This window comes from Rousettus aegyptiacus, unplaced genomic scaffold (genome assembly GCF_014176215.1).
Source record: "Rousettus aegyptiacus isolate mRouAeg1 unplaced genomic scaffold, mRouAeg1.p scaffold_m13_p_5, whole genome shotgun sequence".
Classification (NCBI taxonomy): domain Eukaryota; kingdom Metazoa; phylum Chordata; class Mammalia; order Chiroptera; family Pteropodidae; genus Rousettus; species Rousettus aegyptiacus.
This window is the reverse complement of record NW_023416308.1, coordinates 114,275,413-114,289,451: the sequence shown is the minus strand read 5'-3', so window position 1 is coordinate 114,289,451 and position 14,039 is coordinate 114,275,413. Positions and strand designations below refer to the sequence as shown.

The following is a 14,039-nucleotide window of genomic DNA, read 5'->3' as shown; positions in this document are numbered from 1 at the left end:
CACATGCCCGAGGCCCCAGAGCGGCAGGGACTGCCTCCGAGGACCCAGGCACGGGTCAGCCAACCAGGACACCAGACTGGGGCCTGGCACCCACTCTAGAGATGCCCTGCCCAGTTCTTGATCCAACGGGGTCCTTGAGCAAGTCCTTGACGGCGGGCAAGCCATGGAATTCATGGGCCCGCCCTGCAGTTCAGAGGTGGGTGCCGATGCCCCGGCCTGGGTTTACGCGCCTGGCCTTAAGCATTCCTGGCCTTCGCGCCAGCTCTTGAACCTTGTACGCAAGCGATTCTAACCCTTAATTAGCACAGCGTCTTTCCCACCCGGCATCACTTTGGAGAATGGGGACAGTCAGCGAAGGAAAGAGAATAAACATCATCATCGCTACGACACTAAGAGAGGCAACCGAGGCTCAGAAAAGTTGCGCGACTCAGCTGAAGTTGCCCAGCAGAGCCAGGGGCAGAATCCAGGCCCGGCACCCTCAGGAGCCTTCCTGTCCCCCTGAAATCATCCTCCCATGTGAGTGGGCACTCCCGGTCCGCACGGCCAAGAGGGGCCCCGGCGCAGGCCAACACTTCAGGCCAGACAGGCCAAAGGGGATGAGCCGCCAGGTAAAATACACAGATGCCTGAGAAACACACAGGCTGCGGAGGCAGAGAGAGAAGGGAGTTACAGGGAGAACCGGACAAGTGCCCTGCCTCTCACGGCCGCTGGACTCCACATCCTGGCCCTGCCGCCTACTCGCTGGGCGCCTGCAGCACGCTTCTAAACCTCGTCTGCAAAATGGGTCACTGCCTCTCGGGATGGACGCGAGCATTCAACGAGCCGCCGCACGAAAAGTGGCTGGCGTGGCGTCTGGCGTCTGTGCTCGGCAAGTGCGATTTTGCCATTGTCGTTAGTCTTCAAAGAGGATGTGGATTAGGGAAGGGAACAAGCCACCAACAGTTAGCAACACACACTCTCGGGGCACTGGTGCTACACCACCCAACAACATGAGGCAGGACAGTCCCGGGGTTCAGTGCAGCATGAGGAAAGGCGTCGGGGGAGAGGTGGGCTGCGTGGGCCTGGAGGAGAGGTGGAGCTTGGATTGGAGAAGGAAGGCTCTTGGTTCAAATCCCAGCTCCCCACCTACTTGCTGTGTCCTTGGCCAGGTAACTCGACCTCTCTAAGCCTCCTTTAAGACAGCAGGAAGGACGGGAGAGGAAGGAATGAGCTCCTCTACACACTGTGCGGGTTTAGTCCCTCCACATTCGCCAAATGAGTTGTTACTGTTATTCTGTGGCTGAGCAAAGCCTCCTGGAGACAGACACCCGGGGCCTTCCCAGATCCCCCTACAGGAAAGGGGAGGCAAAAAGCCAAGTGCAGAGCTCTGCCCTGGGGGTGTGGGTGTGGGAGGGCCAGAGGTGAAGCCCCACAGCGCTCACCCCACTATGAGGCCTGCCCAGCGGGAGCAGCCATGTGCTCGGAGGAGCAGGGTGCACTGTATATAATGAAGGGGCATCAATAATAAATTAACCCTGAGAAAGTCCAGGGACATCAATCATAAATTAATTAAATGGCTCCAGGAGAGGCAACAACAAGGGCCTCTCGGAGATGGATGCCTCACCTTAAATAGCCAGGCTCCCCCTTCCCCCACCCCCCCCCCCAGCAGGCTCTGCCTCCCGGAGCATCACCAGGTGTAGGAATCCATTCTCAGGAGCAGCTCCCAAAACACAGGTGAAGACAGGCCCTGTTCTCCTCCCACCTACCCCCCAGCTCAGCGAACTCTCAAACGCTGAAAGGGTTTTGATGAAACTTCCCAGAATAGTAACCTCCTGGGCTGAACTCAGGCAGGCGAAATTTCAAGGGGTAATTTGGTGAGGAAATGATCAAACGCCTGGAAATAAGTGTTAGGAACACGAGAACCCCCTCGGTGGGTACTCTGGGATGAGAACAGCCTCGCGGGCAGCACGAACTGCCGCGTGGGGATCCCTGAAAGCCTCCGCTCACACTCCCAGCCTGGAACCCGCTGGAGTCAAAGCCGCAGAAAGTCAAGTGCAGGAAACGCATCCCAGGCTGGGCTCTGGGGCCCTGCTCCAGTTTGGCCCTACCTCCAAGCCCTGTCCCATACCTTCCTCTTACCTACCAAACTGGCATGTCTCACGGCCCCCACCTCCCCTTCCCTCCCCAGGGCGGCTACTGCCCCTCTTCAAGCCCTCTGCACCTGGCACCTGCCTTAGCTACCAGCTGGCCTCCCCGCCCCTGTCCTCCGGTGCCCCCAGGCACCTGCTGCTGGATGCCTCTCCCTGGGGGGCACTAGCCCCTAGACTCTTGCTGAGAACACTTCGATGACTGCCTGTGTCTTCCGCACACCAAGCCTCGGCCCTGCAGTCCTGGCTCTTGGGAACCCAGCATTGCTTCCATTTTGTGCCCCTGACACTCAAACTAGACCACAAATGGTCAGAACCTCATTTCCCCAGACATATCCCCTGCGCGCGCGCGCGCACACACACACACACAACCCCCCTGCCCATTGCTGCCATTTCCTCTATAATCACCTGGATGGTTCGAGGCCATTGCCGCCCAGGTCTCTCTCCTGATCTCACTCGTCCTCCTTTGACCTCTGGTGGCTCCACCTCGTCAAACTGCAGCACAGACATTTATGTCCAGCTTGCATCTTCTCAACGGATTTCGAACACCTTGACTCCACACCTTACCAGCTCTGGAACGTCCAATTCATCATCATGGCCCTCACTGATGCCAACCCTTAGTAGGTGCTCAAAAAATAACAAACCACTGAATCCGAGTGGAAACATTCCTTAGGGGCCAAGCAATTATTCTTGTGTGTAAATTCTGCCGACGGACATGCAAGATTCCGCCTATGCCAAGGGCAGGGTGGAGCTCACTTCTCCTTATCAAGAAAAGGGACGTGACCTATTATATCTTCCTTGCCAATGTATGCAGATCATGATGCAACTGCTTTTCTGTGAAAGAGATTTTGTCTGGAAGAGTAAAAACGTGTGCATGCTTTTAGCATGCTTTCTTCACTCTCCAGGCGTTATTTGGTCATGGAATTCTTAAAAACACCTGTCCCCACCTTACGGATGAAGAAACTGGGGTGTAGAAAGGTATGAAGATTCAGATCTGGATCCGTTTGACTCCAGAGCCCCAAGTTGCAACGCCCATGCGCTATAATGCTATCTTCTGTCACCCAGGGGGCCTGTCCCCAGCTGAATTCCAGGTGGGCTTGAGGAGGGGTGTGGAGGCAGGCGTGTGTGAACACACATGGGTGTCTGGGAGCCACGCCTCCGGCCTGGGCTTCCTTTTAAGGAATACGGAGAAAGCAGAAAGGCTCCTTTTATAAAAATCACCACAGGAGATGATAAATCTGCCCTCCCACCCCCCAGAGCCGGAAGGCGGCCTCCCCCCACCACCCCGCACCCTGCACCCTCCGCTCCCACTTTGTTTCTCAGAGCCCGGGCGATGCCCCGCTCCACACACCCACTGACACCAGGCCGGCCAGACACAGAAGCCCACAGGTTCCCACTCCGCCAGGCGCTCCACACCCCCTCAGCCCTCACTTCCCACAGAAACGCTTACGGGCACACGCGGCTTCACACACGTGTAATCCCTGGGCGGCCCTGGGCGGTGACGGTCCCCCACCTGCTCATCTTAACCACGATCTTGTGGGGGACTTGGGCATTCCTGCCAAATACCCTCACCTGCGGCCACACGGCTCCCCTCCATGGCGTCGGCTTCCTAGACGCCCTTTTCCAGCTGCCAAGAGGTCCCCCTGGGTCAGGCAATTTCCTGGGTCTTCCCGTCCACATACACCCCCGCGTCCACCCCAGCCCAGCCAGATAAACCGTTTTCAGCCCGCGCACTGTGGGGGGTAACCACATCCTGCCATGTCCACTGCTGGCGGTTCTAAGAGATTTATCTTCCTCTGACCACACGCTCATTGATATTTCCCCCAGCGCTACTTGCCTGGTCCACCAGAGTGTAATGGAAAGCTATCCCAGGCAGAAATTGAACTCAGGTGGAGCGCTGGGCCAACAGGCGATTAAACCCTGAGGTCCCCTCTGGTCCAGGAAGAGGGGCTGGGCGGAGGAGTGGCTTCCCCTGACAGCCTGTGCCTTCAGCCGCGGCTGGCTGGCCTGGCGCTCTCAACTCTGGTCCAGAAGCCTCTGTCCAGAGATGCCCGATTGCCTGGCACCCCTGAGGCAGAGCAGCTGGGCACCATGATTTATGAGCTGAGGAAGGAAAGGTTGCCAGGAGCTGAGTTAAGCAACTTTTGGAGAAACACGGACAAAGAAACAGGAATAGGGTTGAGAACCGGAGTCGGCAGAACCTCAGCTCGAGCGCCACTGGCCTCACTGTCCGCTCCTATGTTGCTAGCCTCTTGCCCCAGCTGAAATCTGCTCAAAATCAGCATCTGCGCACAACAGCAGAGGGTAGTGACTGGCTGGGCTCCCTGCGGCCTCCAACCCTGAGGACTCAGGAGAAAGCTCAGCTCTGCTTTTGGGGAACAGGGGCCGATTTGTCCTCTCTGATCTGCCCCAGCCGCCACCCAGCTCTGCTGTGCAAAGTCCCAGCATCCCAAGCAGATGGCAAGGGGTGGCTGCAAAGGGCTCCTGGAGCCCAAAGCCATAAGGCTGAGCCAAATCAGAACGAACGGGAGGAGGTGTGGAGGGTGAGCTGAGGGGATGTGAACGCTAAATACTCACAACAGGGAGGCCTGAAGCTTCCTCTCAAAGGACTTGCGCTTAGGAGGACCTTCCAAATAGGAGTGGATGTGCGGAGGAGGCAGAGAAAGGCCTCGGTGGCCCCTCCAACCGACCTGGGAATGAATGGCCAAGGAAGCACTTGCAATGCCAGGCAGCGTCCATCCAGGCAGCAGCCACTGCAGGGCAGGTCCCACAGCATAGGAAAGCTCATCACCCTGGGCCTGGCAGGGCCCTGACCTCCTTCTACCCATGTGGCTTGACACTACAGCCTGTACATAGGGCAAGAACGTTCTGCCTTCGGAAGCGAGCTTTTGAAACGGGTCACTGGCTAAGGCAGACAGACATTCCGTTGGACGTTTGAGAATGGGTTTGAGAGAAACAGGCCTTCTAGGGCAGAGCCTCCTTGCTGTGCAGGTCTGAAATACAGTCTCTGCAGCCTGTTGTCAGGAACTGGGCCCCTGGTGGCAGAAAGCAAGGAAATCTGCAGCCACCCTCATCTTCCCCACCTGGGAAGGCCCTTCAGACAGAAGTGATGTCCTGGGGAATTCATGCCACACCCATCTGCCCTCAAAGGACCTTTCTGAGGATGCCCATCCCCTCGGTCACCCAGTCCTCCTGCCATCCAGACTCAGCCTCTCTCATAGGACCACATGGCCCCAACAAGTCCACGCTGTGGCTCTGACCCACTTTGCTTTCTTCAGGCCACAGCCTCAAAAACACTGATGTGACTGCTCCCCACCCCCATCCTCAGAACCTGAAGCCAAAGGAAATTCTCAAGAGAAAACACACACTTCCAAGTCTCCCTCCCACACAGGTACCCCAGATCTGTCAGCCGCAGACACCTCCCAGCCCTGCATGGACCTTGACGAGCATGTCTGCAGCCGAACCATGGGCCTCCTCTTACTCAGGCCACTCCTGCAGGACTCCATGGTCGCTGCAGCCACACTCGGGACCGTCCTCGGGAGACCTGGGGCCTGGTTCCAGCTCAGCAGCTGACTCACATTGTCAACAGATCCCACATCTCCCAACCAGGAGCCTTTACATTCAGGGCCTCTAATTCCCTATGACAGGCCCTCAACCTTCCGGCTGTCTTCCTCTCCAATCACATTTCATGCCTCCATTTCTTATCGCCTCCCTCCCTGGGATCTTTACCTGATGAGAATCCCTGACCTTTGTATAGTCTTTCGCTGTTGACAAAGGGTTTCCATGTGTGCCGTCTCCTTTCACCCTTTATGAACATCTCGTAGCATGACACTGAGAGGTAGAGTCACCTGCTCAAGGTCACGCAGCCAAGCCTGGCATTCAAGTTTTCTGATCCAAATGCACTGGACGACACCCCAGCGAACCTCAGCAGCATCCCCAAGCACCTGCCTTGGCAAATGAGCCGCCACTCGCCACTCTAGACCCCCATGCCCTTAACATCGTCTCTTTGAACTTCTAAAGGCTTCCGCCCCGACCCAGCCCAAGCTCACCCCGTTTATTCTTCTACCCTGATTCCACTTCTCCAAGAAATCCACAAAGACCTAAAGATTTCCCTTACACCCTAAGACTTCTCTGGGGGCCTGTAAAGTGCCCCTCTGCAAAGTACAACACCATGTGACGCTAAGTGATACCTTCACCTAAGGCTTCCCAAAGGTCTGATGGGGAAAGATGCAGTCCTAGTACACTCCGGTGACTGCAGACTCATCTTTCAAGCATCACCCAAATGATCCTCTGGACCCAAAGCCTTCCAAGCATCAAAGAAGAGAGGCAACTCCCAAACACCCCGGGTGAACCATCGACCACGAAGAAGGCTGAGCCAGCGACTAGATAGATGGTGGGCCACGCCTCTCCCAGCCCACTGACACGGGTGACCCCTCAGCCTTGCATGTTTCCCATGACACATGCTCAGGGATAGTGTTCACCGCTGAGAACCATCCACTTCCCCTCTCCCGAAAGCTGGATGGATTTATGAGCCCAGGTCAATACCGGTACCTGCGCAGGTCTCTGTCTGGGTCACTATCATGGTTCTTGTGGGAGAAGCATCTCCCAGCCTCTCTCTTTCATGTTCCTTATAAAGGACACCAACCTTCTCCCAATCTTCTGCTTTCCTCAACCCAGTCTACCTGGCATGTGTTAAAGGTGGGACCGGTGACAGGGGCAATGGCCCTCATCATCACCAGAGTGGGAGGATGGGCAGATACCCTTCCCTCCATCCACCAGGTCTGAGGGCCATGGATTCTCCCCTCTCAGGGCTAAGCAGCGCCCCTGCACCACGCTGTGCCAAGGCCATTTCTCACAGTCACAGCACAAACTTCTGCCAGGCTAAGGATACCATTCAAGCCCCGGGTGCCATAACTCCAGACTATGTCAAGGCCAGAACCATCCAACACCCTAGTAATGACAGCACTTCCTCACACCCATGCCAAGGACACCATCATGCGCTCACAAACTGGCAACCGCCACCCTGGAACCAGTCCGAGGGCTGTGCCCACCACCTACCTGCACAGAGGGCTGCACCCGCCTCACACCTGGGCGGCCACCATGGCACCGAGGTGGTGGTGAGTCCTCCGAGACCCGTGCCAGAAAAGCCACGCTGCCTGTGCCAGACCCACGCTGCCCACGCCCGTGCCACGGGTGTCACTATCCCCACGCCCATGCCAGGGGCTCCACGGAGCTCCACCTGCCACGGGCGCGCGTGGCAGCCGCACCTCCGCCCGCGGACGGGTCCGGCGGGCCACCGCGCGCACCGGACACTGCCCAGCTGGCCGCGCCGCTCGCTCCGCGCCCGAGCCCGGGGCCCGGCTAGCCGCGTCCGCAGCCCCCTTACCTCCGGCCCGCCGCAGGGCTCGGCCCGCCGCCGCCGCCGCCGCCGCGACCGCCACCTCCATCCTGGGCTCCCCGAGGCCCCGATTCACTAACGCCGCTTCCGCAGGGCGCCGGCGCCGGCGCGAAGGCCGCCTCCGCCCCCCGGGGGACGCTGCGTCCTTTACGTAAACCCCACTCCGCCGCCAGCGGTGACCATGGCGACGGCCGTGGGGCGGCAGCGCCCCCTGGTGCCAGGGAGGGGAGCGGCTCCGAGGCCGCAGCAAGCGGAGCCTTTCGCCGGCGCCGGCCCCCCGTGTGGGGGCGGTGGGCGCCCGGCTCCGGCCGCGGCGGGGGCTCCGTGGGCGGCTGGGAAGGGCAGGACCCGCCGCGCTGCCTTTGGGGAGGGGAGCCGCCTCGGTCTCCCTCCTTCAGGCCCCGCGTGACCAGGCTTAGCGTGGGAGAGGTAAAAAAGGAAGAAGGATCACTGAAGAACTGGTTCGTTTGGGGGTTGGAAAGAAAGAGATGGGTCCCGCCTCCCCGGGTGACTGAGGGCTCTTTGAGGTGTCTGAGCACTTCGTCATCTCTGTCCTTCCACCACCTCCCGCCCCCGCGGTGCCCAGCGTCGTGCCTGGCATCCAAAGGGCCCCTGGGTCAATTTCGAAGTCCTGGTAAATGAAGAAAATCTCCCCTCCCGAGTTCCTTCACAGACACGCATAACACACCCGTAAACGCACGCGCGCATACACACACGCCCATCGTTGAAGCTGTAAGTCACTTAACACACCTTCCGTGTGCGCTGCTTTTGAGTACGGAGGAGCCGTATTGTCCCCATGCGGGTTGTGCTTTGCTGGGGGAGTGGGTGGGCACCGAGGCAAGCAGAACCCAGGCCCTGCCCTCGAGGAGCTCAGCCTGCGGGACGCTGGACCGTCACAGCGCAGGTCCTCGTGTGGGAGCCAGGCGGAGCGGGCTGACGGAGCACTCGGAGGGGGCCCCTGATCATCTTAGTGATGACCCAGCTGGGTCTCGGAGATGGAGTAGAAATTCGTCAGAGGCGAAAAGAGAAGTAGCGTGTGTCAGTGTCAGCAGGGGAAGAGCCTCTAGCATGTTCCCTGGGCCCAAGAAAACAACGGTTCGGTGGCTGCGAGAGCCAGAGTGGAGCTTAAGGAGCTGCATGCAAGGGGTTGGGGTGGAGGATCCGCTAGAAAATCACCTTGACGTTTGGGTTTGAAGTGAGACTGAGGCCAGGGCAGCCTTCCTCTCTGTTGAAGCAGGTAGAAGCTACTTCTGGAAATAGTTCTGTATCACCTGTGGTTATTTTAGAGGAAAACTACAGCTTAAGTAAAAAAAGAAAATGAAGGGGTTTTTTGGGGGGGGAGGGTGCGGGGGGTGCATACAAATACGGGATGGGATATCTCAGGAGACTCAAGGAAGAGTTGAAAGCCCTACCAGCCTCAGGAAGGGCAGGGATGGGTGGGGGGTTTAAGGACTGACCAGCGTAGGGAAGTCTAGAGACCTTCACTCTAGATTATTGTAGTTAATCAGAATCAAATCTGCCAAACTTAAATGTTCTGTGGTTCAAAGTTCTAGATTCCCAGAGGAAAGAATCTCATTGGTCCAGCTTGGGCCGTGGTACCAGCCGTGGCCAGGGGAGGGGATGTCAGGTAATACAGACATGTCAGCACACTCCTCCATCGTTGGGAGAAGTCCTCAGAGAAGGGAAAATCATGACCTGAACAGCCACTCCAAAGATTATCTTCTACGTTCCACCCCTTAGCTCTTCCTTGCACACAAATTCACACATGTACACACACACACACACACACACCCTTCTCTCCATTCATCCAAAGTTGTCCTCACCAAACAAGTTCCAAAAGTCCATGTTCAGCCACCTCCAGATTTGATGTCATGATCAAGATCCAAGTCCGAGATCTTAGAGGTGATGTTCATGTCTCCTCAGGTTCAACGATGATTCCATCTGGGCCTTTACCAGCTGGACTAAGCGGTAAATTTAACCATCAACAACATGTCCTTGGAACTCTTACTACTCAAAGTGTGACCTTGGCTTGTTAGAAATGCAGAATCTCAGGCCCAAGAATTTCAGCAGATTAACAAACTCACCAGGTGATTTGAATGCAAATTAACGTTTGAGAAGCACTGCTAATATTAGGGGAAAGGGAAGATATGAGAAGGTTTTTTTTTTTTTATTGTGATTATTCCTATTTAAAAGGAAAGAAGGGGAGGAGTTCATGATTTCATCTTTAGCAACTCCAGTAACCAGCAAGGAAACACAGGTAGAGGCTGCAGTCTTTATTTCTGCAACTGTTCACAAACTCCTGAAACGTGTTTATGACCTCCTTCCTCTAACGTTGTATTGCATGTTCCGCTCGCCGCATCCTGCAACTCATTTGGTCAGGATTCTTTGCTTGGTGGACTGACGTGAGTCTCCATCCTCGAGGGCCTGCAGCATTAGGGATCCCAGCTGTAAAGCATTGTAGCAGGTGTCCATCTATATTTACCACTAGGCACGATGATGTAGGAGGTACTCCATGGGGACCCTGGGTTCCACCCATAACCCTCGTGCGCGCGCGTGTGCGTGTGTGTGTGTGTGTGTGTGTGTGTGCACGCGTGATGAAGACCCCCAAATGGCCAGGTAGCCATCTGTACCTCCTGGTTGAAATGTTCCTCTGTTTAGTTCTAAAACCATCAGACAATCAAAACTTAGGGTTGCCTGAACAGGAAGCAGACAGCAGACATTCTGATGATGGTGAGAGAGTCACCATCGTCACCTCCTCCCCTAGTCCTGAGACCCGTGGAAGAAACGTACCATCACAGGTTTCCAGTTCAGAGCACGTGTTTTCCGGGGGCCTGACCCGGTCCAGCAAACAGGCTGCACCCTCTTCACTCTGCCCCCCTGCTGCCCTTCCTTGGAATGCCCTCAGGCCCAGTGCTGATGGGGTTTGGCCAGGTGTCTTTGAAGGCAGCCGCCAGCATTGTGAGCAGACCGGAGCTGGGGAGGAGGAGGACAGGAGTGAGGGCAGCAGAAGGGGCGGCAAGCACACACTGGTTCTGGTCCAGCCGCCAGGCTGTGTTCCCTCAGCGCAGTGCCAAATTCCCTCTCTGGCCTCAGTTTCCCCCTGGGTCCCAGTGGGGATAATAACATGGCTCCTCCTCCCAGGGGGGCTGTTCAGATTAACTAATTAATGAGTGTGACATCGTCTGCTTCCACAAAGGGGCTGATTAAATGCTGAGTGCTGTTATTAGAGCGGTGGAGGGTGTGTGACAGGCAGAGTTGACTGGAGATAGATCTGCTCCCCTCGCCTCCTCCCCACCCCCTTCCTCCGTCTGCCCCACGCTCTGTAAGCTGAACATCTTGCAAGACAAAACCAAGACGATTCTTGGCACTCCCAAAACAGTGTATAACTTTTGCGCATTTCCCCTGTACTGGAATGTGAGTCACGGCTGAGCGGCATAGCGTAATCTGTCTTCGGCAGCTGGCACAGCTGTGCCCTGCCCCAGACTCCGGGCTCCCAGCAGCTGCACCATGGAGTGGCTCGGCTGGCGATGTCATCAGGGTAGAGCTGCCTACAGACGACAACTGCAGAATTCCTGAGCCGGGCTCCAGCCCCCTGACTGCATGGCCCCGCGGACCTGGGGACTGAGTGACCACCGTCCCTCACAGCCTGAGGGAGGGAGGGAGGGAGAGCCAACACGCCACACTGGCTTCAGGCTGGGGGGGAATTCAAAGCATGCAGGGTTTTAAAGTATAAAGTGTCTACTCATAGCCCCAGGCGATCCCGTGACTATATTTTAGCTTGGATGCAGGGTATAGGATAACTGGATGAAATCAAAGCTCTGGGGCATGGTGACTGTGGCCTAGCTATAGTCCAGAGAGGCCCCTGCGTGAAATAGTGAATGTGACTTTCCCAGCAGCCAGCGTGAGATTGTTGCCCATAACCAGATTCTCGATCCCCCCATCTCCGACGCTTGTAGGGTGCTGGCTCCCACCCTGAGTCTCAGTATTTGTGATGGGGTAAGTGAGAAGGAATCACCCGGTCCGCCACCAGGTAAATAAGTCCACACCTGACATCCAAGGGGATTGTTGTTTACCCAAGCAGCACAAACTCAGCCTGGCTGGGGAGATCAGAGAGAAGCTGTGGAGGCTGAGCTGTCAGACTCCCACGGGGAGAGAAATTAGCCAGTTTCTGAGGTCTAGGAAATGCATGTGAATGGGATTTGGGGCACCCGGAGCCGGCTCTGGATCAGCCTCTGGATCAGCCGGGGCATCTCCTGGCAGGATTTCAGCCCTTCTCAGGCCTTCTTGTTCCTCCTGCTGTGAAACACAGGAATGGGGCACAGGAGCAAACAGCCTGAAGGGGGGTCTGGACCGCAGGGCTGTGTTGGCAGCTCAGGGATTAGAGATCAGCCACCATGGGGCTGTGCCGAGGTCCCAGGCAAGAGGCAGGTTGTTCCCTCCCACCAGAGGGGCGCCTGCAGGCTCATTCATACCTTTTACCTGAATAAGCACAATTCACAGTCTCAACAAACGTGCGTGACGCGGCGATAGTGGCGGAGGCGCTGGCGGAGGCGACGGTGACGGTGGATTGGGCGGTGGTGACGACAGGGACGGGGGGAAGACGGCTGGTGGCTTCCGAGGCGAAGTTCTGGAAGGGTTTTCCATTCTCGTCTCGTCTCCCATCCACTCGGGTGTCCCCGGTCCTGTCACCGTCATGCCCAGAGGACTGTGGGGTCCTCGCGTCACACGAAACCAGCCTATTTGTGAGCGTCTGTTCCCCGATGGGCATTGTAGTAACTAGCTTCTCTCCTCGGGGCACCGGGGAGCTGCGGAAGTGTAAATACAGGGGTCTCAGGGGAACGCTCGTGTAGTTACTGACGAGTGCGATTCATCCGCACCTTCTGGACACAAATCACAGAGTAGAGTCTGCCTTTTTGGTGGTGTTCATCCAGGCGCCCATCCCCTGGACACTCATTCTCCCACCTGTCTCTACACCCACCCGTTCATTCACCCCTCCCCGCCCCCAATGCTCCACTCACCCCATCCTTCTACTCAGTGAGGAGAGGAGGAGGGAGAAGGAAGGAAGACAACGGGGGCGGGGGGGGGGGACACTCTGAAGATCCCCATGGCCTGGGTTTGCCCTCCACTTTGTTCTCAGCTGACCAGCATCCCCAGGGCAAGAAGGCTTGAAAATCCTTCACGCTGATCAAACACAGGAGCGAAATGCTGATCACTTAGAGAGAGAGAGGCCCTATCTTCCTTCGCAGACTGCTCGATGCCTTTCCAGGGACCTGTGAGTCATGCTCACTGCCCTGGAAACAGTCAGCCCGGCCCCTGAGGTGGGAGGGATGTTATGTATATCTTGTGAGGAGACCAAGGCTCGGGGAGGGGCAGTGAGTTGCCCACATTAGAATCAGAGCTGGGACCTAAAACTGGGGCTATCGACTCCCAGCTCAGTGGTGGGTTGCGGTCGGGTTGCCCAATTTCGCAAACAAACAAACAAAAAAACCAGGATGCCCAGTTACATTTATAATTCGAACGTAGCTGGGTGTCCTATATTTTATCTGGCAGTCCTAGGTGGGGCTGATTAATCCTTGATTAATCCTTGCCTCACTACCAAGCAGGGCTTTCTGGGGACCTAAATTCCCATGCTGTCCAGAACACAGCCTGTTTGTCCCCTGGGCAGAGCTGGCCACCCTCTGACCTACTTGGTCTCTGTGAATCACCCTCCTCGCCTCTGAGCAGACCCAGCCTTCTGCCAGGTCACCGGTTCTCAACTTACTCTGCCCTGGCTGCACCCCAGGCCAATTACGGCCAAATCTCTGGGCTTTAGACTGAGGCATCCGGAGTTTTTAAAGTTCCCTGGACGATTCCATCATGCAGCCGAGGTTGAGATCCACCGTGCTGGCCGGACCCACTTCTCCACTGCTCACGTCGAGTTAGTTCTGCCTTCGCTTCCTGAAAGGGTCTTGGGAACCTCAAGGCCTCAGCTGCTCCCTTTCTGCAAACCGCCCTGTTGCAGGCCCTCGGCCCTAGGCTCTTCTTAGCGCTTTCTGGTTGACTGAGGAGTTTTGGATTCAGAGAATGACAGTTTCTGTTTATTCCAGGCCCATCAGGGACACAGGGGTGGGGGCCCCCTGCTGGCATCCCTGTGTCCCTGATGTACTGACGGGAGCACTTGGGGGAGCCCCTCGGGGTTCCATGGTCAAGGCCAGGCAGCAAGCAGGTTGTTCTTTGAGCTGATTCTTTGTTCTTTGAGCCCGGTCCCCAAGGAGGTGTTGGATCTCTGTAGCCTCCTATCCCTCTCCCCTACTGCTGCTCATCAGTGTCTGTCTTACCCCTAGACTCAGTGAGAGGACGGCCAGAGACAGGCCTGTCTTCTGTGTCTGCACAGCTTGGCTGGTGGATGGAGCAGGCGCTCAATTAGTATCTGTGTAATCTGCGAGGGAACCTTGAGCAGTCATGAACTTCAACCCCACCCTTGCACAGGTAAGACAGCAGAGGCACAGAGAGGGGAAGGGACCTGCCCCAGGTTG

At 56.8% G+C, this 14,039-nt stretch overlaps 2 protein-coding genes across 2 annotated transcripts in view; both read right to left on the bottom strand.

Annotated features, from left to right (window-relative positions):
- DAGLA (diacylglycerol lipase alpha) overlaps nucleotides 1-7,586 on the bottom strand; it is a 61,144-nt gene extending 53,558 nt beyond the window's left edge. The window contains exon 1 of the mRNA XM_016134220.2: nucleotides 7,513-7,586. The gene's annotated coding sequence lies outside the window, so the exon portion shown is untranslated. The remainder of the gene's footprint in view (nucleotides 1-7,512) is intronic.
- A 3,974-nt stretch (nucleotides 7,587-11,560) lies between these two features.
- Nucleotides 11,561-12,593, bottom strand: LOC118603017. Its single transcript, XM_036221903.1, has 3 exons — nucleotides 12,543-12,593; nucleotides 11,997-12,329; nucleotides 11,561-11,817 (listed from the first exon to the last, which is right to left on the bottom strand). The coding sequence occupies exons 1-3, from the start codon at nucleotides 12,545-12,547 to the stop codon at nucleotides 11,799-11,801; spliced, it is 357 nt and encodes a 118-aa protein (XP_036077796.1). The 5' UTR covers nucleotides 12,548-12,593; the 3' UTR covers nucleotides 11,561-11,798.
- Between the last annotated feature and the right edge of the window lie 1,446 nt (nucleotides 12,594-14,039).